The 15,000-nt window shown below is 46.9% G+C and overlaps 1 protein-coding gene across 1 annotated transcript in view; it reads right to left on the minus strand.

Moving 5' to 3' along the window:
• Window positions 1-15,000, minus strand: part of flt1 (fms related receptor tyrosine kinase 1) — a 110,968-nt gene that overhangs the window by 74,368 nt on the left and 21,600 nt on the right. The window contains exons 5-10 of the mRNA XM_063207505.1: window positions 14,621-14,789; window positions 12,411-12,547; window positions 11,407-11,578; window positions 11,107-11,224; window positions 9,780-9,949; window positions 8,406-8,553 (exon numbers count right to left, since the gene is read on the minus strand). Of these exons, the coding sequence (XP_063063575.1) occupies window positions 8,406-8,553; window positions 9,780-9,949; window positions 11,107-11,224; window positions 11,407-11,578; window positions 12,411-12,547; window positions 14,621-14,789 (914 nt within the window). The remainder of the gene's footprint in view (window positions 1-8,405; window positions 8,554-9,779; window positions 9,950-11,106; window positions 11,225-11,406; window positions 11,579-12,410; window positions 12,548-14,620; window positions 14,790-15,000) is intronic.

Genomic DNA, 15,000 nt, shown 5'->3' on the forward strand with positions numbered 1-15,000 from the left:
AAATATTCATGAAAAAGGTAACATTAGTGAATGGGCAGCATGAATTCTGGAAATAAACAACTAAAAATCTCACACAGTGTACCTTTAAACGTAAAAAAATTAAGTTACCCTGCTGAGTTAAGATTGTAAGTTAACTCAGCTCGAGACCTCACTCAACTTGAGGCTTACTAAAGTTGTGTTAACTTACAACCTTAACCCCCTTAAGACACGGCATTATAAATAAGCTGTTGCCAAAATGGCAATGACGAAGTCGTAATGTATTACTATAGGCCCTGTGCATTGTCATAGTAGTGTAGTACTAGGCTAGTTAACTTTCAATGTATATTACAGCGTGCCACAGGAGGTACGGCGCGCCTTAAAGGACTAGTTCAGTCAATTTCAATGTGCTGTTGTATTGCTCACGTTACCCTTGACTTGTTAGTACCCGGTGATGCCACATTTTTCGTCTCAGCCCTTTCCGAGATATGAACTATTCTAATGGGGGCAGCGTTTGTTTACATTTAAAAAAAAAAAATTAACATAGGCCTACTTCAAATATTTTCCCAAAAGGTACCGCTGTTTGCTAGTTGTCTGCTGATGTTGTATAACCTTTTGGATGTTTTTGGGAATAAATAAAAATGTTTTTTGAAATGTAAACAAAGCGCTGCCCCCATTACAATGACCAAGATCTTGGAAAAGGCTGAAGAAGAAGACAAAAAACCTCAGGTACTGACAAGTTCAGGGTAGTGTGAGTATTACAACTGCATGTTGAAATTGACTGAACTGGTCCTTTAAGGGGTTCAGGCAGCAGGGAACTTACTTTTGTATGCGTAACTGGCTGCAATGTATTACAGAGTGGCAGTACACTTAATATCCCCTGGCTATGCTTTACACACATGCTCCACACAGACCACAATATGACCAAGACATGTGTGTGTGTGTGTGTGTGTGTGTGTGTGTGTGTGTGTGTGTGTGTGTGTGTGTGTGTGTGTGTGTGTGTGTGTGTGTGTGTGTGTGTGTGTGTGTGTGTGCGTGCGTGCGTGCGTGCGTGCGTGCGTGCGTGCGTGCGTGCGTGCGTGCGTGCGTGCGTGCGTGTGTGTGTGTGTACATGTAACATGTAACATAACACGAGAGGAGGGAGAGAACTTCTAGCTGTTGAGGGAGAGTAAATTGATCAATAAAATCAATGACAAGAATCAAACACACAATCAAATAAATTAAGTAGCAGATCTGTCCGTAGTGGGGGAGACACACACACACACACACGCCGTCTTCCTCTTCCTCATGTCTGCTTGAGCTGCCCCTCTTTGGTCATTACACACACACACACACACACACACACACACGCACACACACACACACATGCACACACACACACACATGCACACACACACACACATGCACACACACACACACACACACACACACACACACACACACACACACACACACACACACACACACACATGCACGCAAACGCACACATGCACACACACACACACACACACACACCCTGTGGCCCAGGTCAGTGTTCCTCTTGACAATGCTCCCAGCATGCAACTGCTGCTACAAGGTCATGCGGGCCGCAAGGTCACTGTGTCTCTGCGCAAGGTCACGGTCTCTCTGTCAGTCTCTGTCTCTGGAGGCGCTGCCAACAGCTTTGCCCTTTTTTTTCCTTTTTCTTTTCTTTTCTTTTTTTTGGTAAAAGGGGGAATGGGGAGTGGAAGGGGGGGAGGTGGAGTCTCTGGGGTGTAGGGGTGTTGGTGACGGAGAGAGTCTTTTTCTTCTGGAGTGATAGGTGGCGGAGAGGTAGGTGTGTTGGGTTGGGCACTGCAGGATGACGATGGGTGCGGTGCAGAGATGGGATGGGAGAGGGAGGATGGGATGAGGGTAGGGGCCCCGGGGGGTGGGGGGCAAGGGGGGGGTGGATGTGCACTGGGGGGTGGGTGGAGGGCAGAGGGAGGATGGGGAGGTGTGGAGGGCAGAGGGAGGATGGGGAGGGGTGGAGGGCAGAGGGAGGATGGGGAGGGGTGGGTTTGGTTGTGCAGAGGGAGGGGTGGGTTTGGTTGTGCGGGGGGGTGGGGGGGGGGTTGGAGGGGGTTGGCGGCAGAGGTGGACGACACTTGGTAGGTGAGACAGATGGGGGGGTAGGGGGGGTGGGGTAGGGGTGGGTCAAGGAAGGAGGCAGAGGAGTGGTGCCGTGAAGCAGGCCAAGGTTGAGATGGTGATGGTAGTGGTAGAGGTGGAGCGAGGGGAGGTGGTGGAGGTGGAGGAGGTGGAGGTGGAGGTGGTGGTGGGGGGGAGGTGAGGGGAGAGAGAGTCTCAAGAATAGATCAAGCCCTGTGAGGAAGCGGACTGCCACGTTTGAAGACAGGAGGGACAGTCCCGCTGCTGGGAAGCCAAAGTCGTCTCGCGCCGCGCCGCGCCGGAGAGGAAGGCAAACAACCAGAGGAAAAGCGCTCTGATTTTCTCACAGGAAGCCGGTCCGCGCCTCCTGCCCGTCCGCGCCTCCTGCCTCGCCGAGATAAGAGCGCTCTGCCATTCCCATGGCCGGAGCCGGGGGCCGGGGGCCGAGACGAGACGAGGTGAGGTGGGGCCCGAGACGAGGTGAGGTGGGGCCCGAAAACCACACAAAAAAAAGAACTCCGGTCACTGTCAGCCCGGCTCGGTCCGGACCGCCGCACTTCCAGAGCCCCCCGCCCCTCCTCCTCCTCTTCCTCCTCTTCTTCTTCCTCCTCCTCCTCCTCCTCTTTCTTCTTCTCTTCCTCCTCCTCCTCCTCCTCCTTCTCCTCCTGCAGCAGGGCGTCAGGCCAGAGGTGTCGGGGTGCTAGAAGGGATAGTAAGGAGTAAGGGGGTCCCCGATCAGGAGTCGAAGCAACCAGCCAGCCACACAACATCACTCCATTCACTGCTGTAAACATCACTCCTGTCACAATCACACTTAATACTTAAGACAGTCAAGTCTACAAGAAGAGTTGCAGATGAAATGCATTCTGTACATTGGGGGCTGATTCCCAAAACCCAAACCCCTCGTCATAATCTTCACCTGGGTCAAAGACGCCCAAAATGAAATTGTCCTTCAGTGCAACGGATACCTTCTGCTGACTGTAACCGTAAAAAACATGACACTTTTTATTGATTTATTTTTTCCAGTGAATTCATGAAAGCCTGGACTGTCATCCATTCACTTGAAACAATTTAAAAATCATGTTTTTTTACCGTTACCGTCAGCAGAAGGTATCCGCTACACTGAATGACAATTTCATTTTGCACGTCTTTGACCCACCTGCACCAGAATAATGAGTAATTAATGTGTAATGAATGTGTAATGTGTAATGTGTAATGAATGTGTGATGTGTAATGAATGTGTAATGTGTAATGAATGTGTAATGTGTAATGTGTAATGTGTAATTAATGTGTAATGTGTAATGAATGTGTAATGTGTAATGTGTAATTAATGTGTAATGTGTAATGAATGTGTAATGTGTAATGAATGTGTAATGTGTAATTAATGTGTAATGAATGTGTAATGTGTAATTAATGTGTAATGTGTAATGTGTAATGTGTAATGTGTAATGAATGTGTAATGAATGTGTAATGTGTAATGAATGTGTAATGAATGTGTAATGTGTAATGAATGTGTAATGTGTAATGAATGTGTAATGAATGTGTAATGTGTAAAGAATGTGTAATGAATGTGTAATGAATGTGTAATGAATGTGCAATGTGTAATGTGTAATGAATGTGCAATGTGTAATGAATGTGTAATGAATGTGTAATGAATGTGCAATGTGTAATGTGTAATGAATGTGTAATGAATGTGTAATAAATGTGTAATGAATGTGCAATGTGTAATGTGTAATGAATGTGTAATGAATGTGTAATGTGTAATGTGTAATGAATGTGTAATGAATGTGTAATGTGTAATGAATGTGTAATGAATGTGTAATGTGTAATGTGTAATGAATGTGTAATGTGTAATGAATGTGTAATGTGTAATGTGTAATGAATGTGTAATGTGTAATGAATGTATATTGTGTAATTAATGTGCAATGTGTAATGTGCAATGTGTAATTAATGTGTAATGAATGCGTAATGTGTAATGAATGTGTAATGTGTAATGAATATGTAATTAATTAACATCTTATGAGCAGCATTACGTAGGTTTTTTTTCCAACTTGTTTTAAAATTGCTTCAAGGGGTCATGAGCACGTAACAGCATGACTTTTGAACTTACTTCACTACCGTCTTTACAGCAGGGCATGAAAAGGACTTAGTACTGTATTGCTTTAGCATTTTATTTTAGGATGGATTGTGGGTGGATTAACAGTAACCATGAGCATAAATCATCTCCGTTCTGTAATCTATGCTCTGATCAGTTCAACCCGTGATAAAGAAACTGCATCCTGGAACAACTGTTCATTTATTTCTAAGAAAGTCAGACAAACCATTGAGTCAGACATCAAGTTTTCACGGTAGAGGAATTTGTGAAAAAAGGAAGCGTCTACTAGCGGAGTATTTTTGTGACTAAGTGGTGACGAGACTTCTTGACAGGACAGCTTTGTGAGCGAGGAAATTGACATTTCAGTCCTGCGACACTAATAGCAGCGGCAGGAAGTTGAAATGAATAGTGCAGCTCTAGAGCTCCCCTCCCCCCTCTCCGCACACCCCCCTCCTCCACACACACCCTCCCCCTTCTCCGCACACCCCCCTCCACCCCCCCCTTCTCTGCACACCCCCATCCACCCCTAAAGTAACTAACCACTAACCACTGTCAGGGAAGGTGAGGGGGGGCAAAGGGGTCAGTTGTCCCAGGCCCAGGGAGAGAGTGGGGAGAGGTTCTCAATACGTTGCATGTATTGGTTTGGNGAGGGGGGGGGGGGGGGCCTTCAGATGACTTCATTCTGGTGCTCAGCCAAAGCTGTACCCGGCCCTGCCACTAGCCACTGTGTATATGAATGACCTGTTGCTGGTTCCCATGGAGACTTTGTAGAAGGGGATGTGTACGAGAAACAGCCACAATTGACCAGGAGTCGAGGAGGAAGGAGTGTGTGAGTGTGTAGGGTCGGAGGGCAAATGCTCCCACTATGTCATGCTACACACACGTACTGTAGTATATATATATATATATATATCGCACAGGTGCGATAACAGTGAGGTCATCCTCAATCGAACTTCTTCAGCTGATGTATAAAACAGATGCGAAATGACAGAGCCACTAGCCAAAACAAGCTCCTGCACTTAGCATGTGTGGAATGATCAAATGATTGCGCGTCTGTTTGTGTCTGTGTGTGTGTGCGTATCCGCAGGGGGTCTTTTCCGTATTGTCGAACTGTGCCGTAGCTACTGTACCAGAGACAATAACAATAGCTTTGCGCTTCATCTGCTTGTATGCAACTGTGACTGTGTGTGTGCATTCATGCACATGTATCGAAGTGTGCGTTCACAGGAATTGGTGTGTACCAAATATCCCCTTCCCTTTTCGATGGTGTGAGTGCAATTACGATACTAGGGTGCACACCATATCAGTTGGTCCAAAGCCTTTTATCTGTGCTGCTTTGGTAAGATTGCTCTGATATGATAACAACTTAGCCAAATTGGACGAAAGTTAACGTTTAAGTTTAACTCCAAAGTGGCATGTTCAGGGTCGGCTCGGGCGGTGATTGTTTCACTGTCTATTTTGTTGTTATTAGAACTAAACGAAAGCAAACCATACCCAAGTCTGTTTGCTACATCGAGACATTTCTCTAACCAGGTTGTATGAAGTAGAAGTAGAAGTACTCTTACAGGTGTGATTACAACACTAGTAGTACGCTATTACATGGTTTTAACTTTGTAATATACCACTGGTGTTGTGATTACATCTGTAAGAGTACTTCTACTTCCTCTTGACTTTATTACTTCTACGTAAACTTTTTTTACATTTTCACTTTGGAAAATTGAATATTCTAGGTAGAAAAACGGAATGCATTGGAACACTCCCAAAGACAAACATTGCTTTCATCTTCTCATGACTGATAAGAATCACAGACCCTTTTGATTGGCTGATAAGAATCACAGACCCTTTTGATTGGCTGATAAGAATCACAGACCCTTTTGATTGGAAAATTAAGCTGTGACGTCAAACATACAAATATGCATTAAGGCTGTAGTCAAGTCCATATTTGTAGAGTCCAAAACAAGTCCGAGTCACATGTTGGTTAGTGTAAATCAATGACAATTATTATTTACAATAACATGAATGTTTGAAGGTGAACTCATGTGAAGAAAAACTAGTATGTTATTGGATTAAATCTCCACTTCAGAATATGTGATGACCAGTGTTCTAAATAAAATTAAGACAGACGTGGGCGATATTTGGCAAGTTCGACAAGTCCAAGTCAAGTACAAGTCTTTAGAAAAATGTACTTGACCCAGACTCAAGTCCAAGTCTGGACTCGAATACTACAGCTCTGTAAATATGAATCTATTGACTCTGTGTGAGAATGGGAGTTAACATTCTATTTTATTGCTGTAACAGGCACACATTCTCTCTCACACGCAGACACACACACACACACACACACACACACACACACACACACACACACACACACACACACACACACACACACACACACACACACACACACACACACACACACACACACACACACGCACACGCAAACATGAAAGGGCTCCCCTCACATCTGCTCTGAATGCAGAGAGGAAGCCTCGTCTGAGACCACACGGGAATAGACAAAACATGTCCCATGCACAAACAAATACACATGCGTACACCCCTATACAAGCAGACACACACACAAATACACATGGGAACCACACTTCGCCACACAGTTTGTAAAAAAGTTCCATTCAAATTTGAGACAGAAACACAAATCAAACCCCATCAGTTAAAAACGTAAAAATGAAAAAAAAATCTCACATAGTGGTGGGAGATGGCGTGAGGATTGCATAATGGCGTTGAGGATGTGGGTTGAAATAGTATTGACTGTATAATGGCATAATGGCGTTGAGGATGTGGGTTGAAATAGTATTGACTGTATGTGTTGGCACAGTGTGTACTTTAGTTGGCTGTATGTGTTGTGTGTCTATAAGGATGTGTGTTGAAATGGTATTGACTGTATGTTCGTTGTAGAGTGTGTAGTTTAGTTTAGTTGACTGTAGGCTATGTGTTGTACAGTGTGTAGTTTAGTTTACTGTATGTGTTGTACAGTGTGTAGTTTAGTTTACTGTATGTGTTGTACAGTGTGTAGTTTAGTTTACTGTATGTTCGTTGTAGAGTGTGTAGTTTAGTTGACTCTACGTGTTGTAGAGTGTGTAGTTTAGTTTACTGTATGTGTTGTGTGCCTTTCATTGTGGTCCACTAGCCAGCAAACAATGAGATCAAAGATCAAAGAGGTCCTGCATGACCAAATGCCTATCTATGGGGCACGACACATTTCCAGACGTTCACTTGTAGCCTACGCACCATACAGTATGTTAAGCGTTTATGAACGGGCTATAAAGGAATATATGGGGGAAAAAAGTCTAGATATTGTTTGGCATTGTGAATGTATACTTCTGTTTATACACATGAAACACTGGTGTTGGTAGTCTGTAATTTGTTTGCAATTGAAAAACACCTGTACAAATTTTACGTTACACTGATTTGCCATACTGTATGTACACCTGCACGAGATAATAGCAGCTAATATCTACGCTACATTACCTACACCATTATATTAGCGGCTAATATCTACGCAACATTACCTACATCATTACATTAGCGGCTAATATCTATGCTATATTACCTACACCATTATATTAGCGGCTAATATCTACGCTACATTACCTACACCATTATATTAGCGGCTAATATCTACGCTACATTACCTACACCATTATATTAGCGGCTAATACTGTATCTATAGCATCACACCATTATATTAGCGGCTAATATCTACGCTACATTACCTACACCATTATATTAGCGGCTAATATCTACGCTACATTACCTACACCATTATATTAGCAGCTAATACTGTATCTATAGCATCACACCACACATAAACCGTAATTTTGGGGGATGAAAGAGGTCAATAAAGGGGATACGAGCTGCTGATGCAGCTGGAAAAGCAGCATACTTGAATCATTTATGTTGTGGTGAAAGACAAATCGCATTGGTGTCTGAAGTGCGGAGTGTCTAACGGTAAAGGCACTGGCCTGGCTGAAGAAGGCTTGGGCCAAAATATCTGTCTGTCATGCCAACCCAATAAAATAAAATACAAGAATCACACCCGAGAGTGCGGCTTTTCTACAAAATATGAACGTCGTTGTTTGATCGCACCCGAAGACCTTGTAAAAAAACACTTGGGAGTTGAGCGCACTTTCTGAAAACAAAAAAAAACAAAACAAAAGTGCAGAGTGTGTTGCATGTGACTCACCGGCCTTTAGGGGGACAGGGGTGCCAGAGCCACTGGACCTGGGGGGGCGGTACCCCATGAGAGGTGCAGCGGACTGCGTGTCGACTCCCTCGCCGAACTGTCCCGGGATCCTGCACCAACACAGCTTTCTCCCCTATCTGCGGCCGCGCTGTACGGAGACACGGGGGGGGGGGCATATGGGGGTGGGGCGGACATGGTCACTTATATGATCCACAAACAGCCATAGAAACAGACAGGAATGCTCAGGGCCAGATTAAAATGGCCCAGGGCCCCTAGGCTACAGGTTGCTGTGGGGCCCCCCAGAAGCCAAATTTTGCAACGAAATTGCAAAGGCAGTGTCATAATTATGAGCTAGGAATTAAAGATATGTCTGCCAACTATGGACAGGAGGATTAACAATAAGTTTTAAAACTACACTTCACACAAAATATTTTTTTCAATATCACATCTTGTCACAATTTTGCAAATTTTGACTTTTGACCAATCGGGGGGCCCCCAGGCAGGTGGCTACAGCCATATCTAGCTTGGGCATTGGTCCGGCCCAGGGAATGCTACAACAACTGTCTTGCTATTTAAGTGCCATTTCTATTAAATGTAACCATTGTGTACTGTATGTACAACATTTTATTTGGCACATTGTATTTTGGCACATTGTGTATTCTGGCTCGATAAAATGCATGTTTGTATGTGTCTTTGTGCTAGAATGTGATTTGCTACCATGCCTACAGTGGCTTGGATTTGCTACCATGCCTAGCTTTGATTTCTGATTGAGAACGTCAAGATGCAAGTTCAATGTTCTGCTTTCACTCTGAAATGCTTCCAAAGAATGAAAGGATAAGTCATACCCTGATTAATAGATGAATGGTGTAGTTGGTGTGTTATGGTGCAATAATTTGTTTTTCTCGTTGCCAAATGACCAAAACTGCGGTTGTGAAAACAAAAGCCAGTCAAACCACAAATGTGTTTCCGTGCAGCAGCTGAAGATTACACAATTTACACTGAAACACCCACACAGCCAGTGTTGCCAGATTGGGCCTTTACCCGCCCAATTGGCCTACTTGGGATGGCCGTCTGTGGGTAAAAATGGGAAAAATTTGCCATTTGGCGTTTTTTTCAATGCCGTTTTGGGCCCATAGAAATCAATGCAATTTGTCGAAATTGGGCGGAATTTAGCACATTTTGGCGGTTTTTGAGAACTTTTTGGGCGGGATTCAGACACATCTGGCAACACTGCACACAGGCTGTCACAGTGAGATTTCCACAACAGTTTGTTTCCAACTGGTCACTGAGTGCTGTTGGAAAGGGAGACAGACGTGTGGGGGTACTACTAGCATAAACAGACACATCCGTACACACACAGCACATTATTCTCACCGTTCACCACCAGTGATATTGTGAGGTTCTGGTAAAGTCCAAACTTCTGAATCCCGGCGAGAACTGTGTAGACTCCGGCGTCATCCTCCGCCACGTCCCGAATGAGCAGGGAGGTGCCGTCCAGGTGGTAGCGAGAACACTTCTCTGATGCCGGCACCCCATCCTTTAACCTGCCCAGCACACCACACACACACACACAAACACACACACACACACACACACACACACACACACACACACACACACACACACACACCACACGCCACACACAACAGTCAAGAACACTTCTCTGATGCCGGCACCCCATCCTTTAACCTGCCCAGCACATCACACACACACACATGGTAAATGGTAAATGGACTGTATTTATATAGCGCCTTTCCACTCCTTCGAGCACTCAAAGCGCTTTACCTTGTATGCCTCACATTCACCCATTCACACTCTCATTCACACACCAGTGGCCATGGCTGCCACACAGGGCACCACTCTGCCACCAGGAGCAACTTGGGGTGAAGTACTGTATCTCGCTCAAGGACACAACGATGGGGTCAGGCAGAGCGGGGCTCGAACCTGCAACCTTTGGGTTGCCGAACGGCTCCTCTACCACCTGAGCTACCACACACACAACAGTCAAGAACACTTATCTGATGCCGCCACCCCATCCTTTAACCTGCCCAGCACACCACACACCACACACACACACACACACCACACACACACACACACACACACACACACACACATACAGACACACACACACACACACCCCCACCCCACACACACACACACACACACACACACACACACACACACACACACACACACACACACAACAGTCAGGAACACTTCTCTGATGCCCCCACCCCATCCTTCAACCTGCCCAGCACAACACACACCACACACACACACACACACACACACACACACACACACACACACACACACACACACACACACACACACACACACACACACACACACACACACACACACACACACACACACACACACACCACACACAACAGTCAGGAACACTTCTCTGATGCCCCCACCCCATCCTTCAACCTGCCCAGCACAACACACACAAGAGTCAGGCACAGAAATCAGCTCTCTGCAAACTGAGTGATTCATTAGGTTGCACAAAAGCCTCTTTGCGCAGATTGGCCCGTTAGCGAGCCTATCCCCTTCTTGCTGAAAAGACTCAACTACATCATAACAACATTGCTATGGTATTACAGAGTGGCTTAAGTAACAGATTAAAACTTGGTCATTATACTTTTGGTCACAGTAAGGTATACAGCTTGTTAGACACAAGTCTTAACCTTACCAGATGATTTCTGGAGTCGGGAAGGCTCTGACTTTGGGGGCCAATCGGAAGGACTTCTGTCCCTTGAACGCCTGCACCTCAGATCCATTTCTGTGTTTTAGTCGGATGAAGGGCTGGTCTAGAGATGGAAAAAACATGTTCAAGAACAGGATGTTTTTACATACACTAGATATTATTCTGGTGTGAACTGATGATTACTGTTAAAACATAAAAAAACGTTAAAACTACGTATGTAGTATGTAGCAGGCAGCTGTCAAAGTCAACTGCCATCGATGTAGTTTAGTAAGTCTGGTCCCTCACCGTATATGGTGACGGTGGTGTTGGCAGAGGCGTGGGCGCGGTCGTTCCTCATGTGGCAGACGTACATGCCCCGGTCGTACTTGCGGAGGTGTGAGATGGTCATGATGCTGTGGAACACCACCTGAAGCCCCCGGATCTCCATGCGGTTCACCTGGCCGATCTTACGAAGGCCCTTTGGGATGGATCACACAGAAATTGTCAATTGTAAGTCACTTTGCAGACGATTGGAAAAAAACTCCCGCACACCGACCATAGCTGTTTTTCTTCTATAGACAACGTCTCGGTCCTAGACCTGCATCAGGTAAACTTTACATAAAGTAAAGTGTGTCAAAAGTAAATGTAAAATTAAATTCATGGTATAAGTACAACACTTGCACATGATATTACATAGCTGTTACACCATGTATGCCATCCTACCTAATCAGGCATATAGACTGTGTTGTTACTGAAAAACACTAAAAACCTAACAAGGACCTACCACAAACTTGATCCAACCAGTGCAGAGTCAGCTAACCGTAAGCCAAGTACACTTGGTCAACTTTTTACTCAGATAAGTTACCTGTGTTGGAAGGAAACTGTATTTCTTTTTTTAACTTTTACTTTTACTTTTGACATCTCTTCTGGGGTGGGTTTCTCGAAACCATAGGTGCTCAACTACATTAGCTACTTTGTCGTTTTCAGTGCAATTCAGTGCGAGAATCACACCCCTGTTGACCTCCCCAGGATATAGCTCCATCTGATGTTGACCTGTGTGTTTGTGTGTGTGTGTGTCTGTGTGTGTGTGTGTGTGTGTGTGTGTGTGTGTGTGTGTGTGTGTGTGTGTGTGTGTGTGTGTGTGTGTGTGTGTGTGTGTGTGTGAGTGTGTGTGTGTGTCTGTGTGTGTCTGTGTGCGTGCGTGCGCGTGCGTGTGTGTGTGTGTATGTGCGTGTGTGTGTGTGTGTATGTGCGTGTGTGTGTGTGTGTGTATGTGTGTGTGTCTGTGTGTGTGTGTGTGACTGACTGACCTCCCCAGGGTAGCTCCATCGGATGTTGACTCTGGTGTTGAGCGGCGCGGTGGCCGTGCAGTTGAGGACCAGCCGGTCACCTAGCAACGCCTGCAGGGGGCGACTGGCATTCAGGAACACCTTGTCTATCGAGAACACTGCAAACAGCATAGAAGGCCGAATTAAAAACAAATCTTACAATGGCAGCTGATAAATTTCAAGAACTACTGCACATTAAATAAATATTTAATATATATAAAACTGCTAATTACTTCTATTTGAATACTCAAATGCATGATTGGTCGTTCAAAACTACTGAACACTTGATTACTTTCTACTGTACATCTGGACAACGTCTGTCTACAGTGCATTGTCCCAACCCATCAATTTCTGACTACCTTTGACCAGACTGCAATTTTTTGACGTTCAAAGTATGCCCTTGCAGTCAAAAAGTGACGTGCATATTAAAAGAGCCCCCTTGTGGCAGCATAAATTCACTGATGGTTCGGGTTAGAGAAAGGTCTGGGTTTAGGCCACCTAGTCAACGTGGCAGGTATGCCCTCGACGTCAAAAAATGCCACTTGGTCAATGGTGGTCAGAAATTGACGAGTTGGGATAAGACTGTGCTGCCTCTGAGACGACCCGACCCTCACCTGGCCTGTGCACCAACCCAACCCAACCCTCACCTGGCCTGTGCACCAACCCAACCCTCACCTGGCCTGTGCACCAGGCACTGCAGTACCCAACCCTCACCTGGCCTGTGCACCAACCCAACCCTCACCTGGCCTGTGCACCAGGCACTGCAGTACCCAACCCTCACCTGGCCTGTGCACCAGGCACTGCAGTAACCAACCCTCACCTGGCCTGTGCCCCAAACCAACCCTCACCTGGCCTGTGTACCAACCCAACCCAACCCTCACCTGGCCTGTGCACCAGGCACTGCAGTAACCAACCCTCACCTGGCCTGTGCACCAACCCAACCCTCACCTGGCCTGTGCACCAACCCAACCCTCACCTGGCCTGTGCACCAACCCAACCCAACCCTCACCTGGCCTGTGCCCCAACCCAACCCAACCCTCACCTGGCCTGTGTACCAGGCACTGCAGTACCCAACCCTCACCTGGCCTGTGCACCAGGCACTGCAGTACCCAACCTTCACCTGGCCTGTGTGTGACGGAGGTCATCTTGCACCTGTTCACCCCCCTCGGGGATCGAACGTGCGACCTCGTCAACTACAACGGTTCGGCAATGGGAGACACAGTACGATACCGCTGGGCCAAGAGACTAGTCTCTCGGCCCAACGGCACGAGACTGTATGAGGCTATCGGAGGGAGGTTTGCCAACGTTCCACGCCAACTCTGTGCTAGTTAGCCTCCGTTACATGTGCACCAGGCACTGTAGTACCCAACCCTCACCTGGCCTGTGCCCCAACCCAACCCTCACCTGGCCTGTGCCCCAACCCAACCCTCACCTGGCCTGTGCCCCAACCCAACCCAACCCTCACCTGGCCTGTGCACCAGGTATAACCCAACCCTCACCTGGCCAGGTAGCACCAGGTATAACCCAACCCAACCCAACCCTCACCTGGCCTGTGTACCAGGTATAACCCAACCCAACCCTCACCTGGCCTGTGCACCAACCCAACCCAACCCTCACCTGGCCTGTGCCCCAACCCAACCCTCACCTGGCCTGTGCACCAGGTATAACCCAACCCAACCCAACCCTCACCTGGCCTGTGCACCAGGTATAACCCAACCCAACCCAACCCTCACCTGGCCTGCGCACCAGGTATAACCCAACCCTCACCTGGCCAGGTAGCACCAGGTATAACCCAACCCAACCCTCACCTGGCCAGGTAGCACCAGGTATAACCCAACCCAACCCAACCCTCACCTGGCCTGTGTACCAGGTATAACCCAACCCAACCCTCACCTGGCCTGTGCACCAGGTATAACCCAACCCAACCCTCACCTGGCCTGTGCACCAGGCACTGTAGTACCCAACCCAACCCTCACCTGGCCAGGTAGCACCAGGTATAACCCAACCCAACCCTCACCTGGCCTGTGCACCAGGCAGTACCCAACCCAACCCTCACCTGGCCTGTGCCCCAACCCAACCCTCACCTGGCCTGTGCACCAGGCAGTACCCAACCCAACCCTCACCTGGCCAGGTAGCACCAGGTATAACCCAACCAAACCCTCACCTGGCCTGTGTACCAACCCAACCCTCACCTGGCCTGTGCACCAGGTAGTACTGCTGGTGTGTCACCCCGGCGACGGTGGCCTGGCAGTAGAAGAGGCCGGTGTGCAAGATGGTGGGGGTGCGGATGGTGAAGCCCTCTTTGCTGTTCCACAAGATCTCCTTCTGATCCGGGACCAGATTCTCCCTGGGGGGCTGCACCTGGGGGGGGGACACACACGACACATTGGTCACGGTTACATGGGACATTTAATTACAAACTAAGTCCACTGAATTCCGAATAGAACTTACTGTAAAGGTGCACTGTGTAAGATTGTGGCCAGAGTAGGTATTGCAACTATTCTGCTCATTGAAACTGTGCTGCCTATTGCCAAATTTGATCTTCTCATGAATATTAATAAATAATAAACCA

Source organism: Engraulis encrasicolus, chromosome 9, assembly GCF_034702125.1.
Source record: "Engraulis encrasicolus isolate BLACKSEA-1 chromosome 9, IST_EnEncr_1.0, whole genome shotgun sequence".
NCBI lineage: Eukaryota > Metazoa > Chordata > Actinopteri > Clupeiformes > Engraulidae > Engraulis > Engraulis encrasicolus.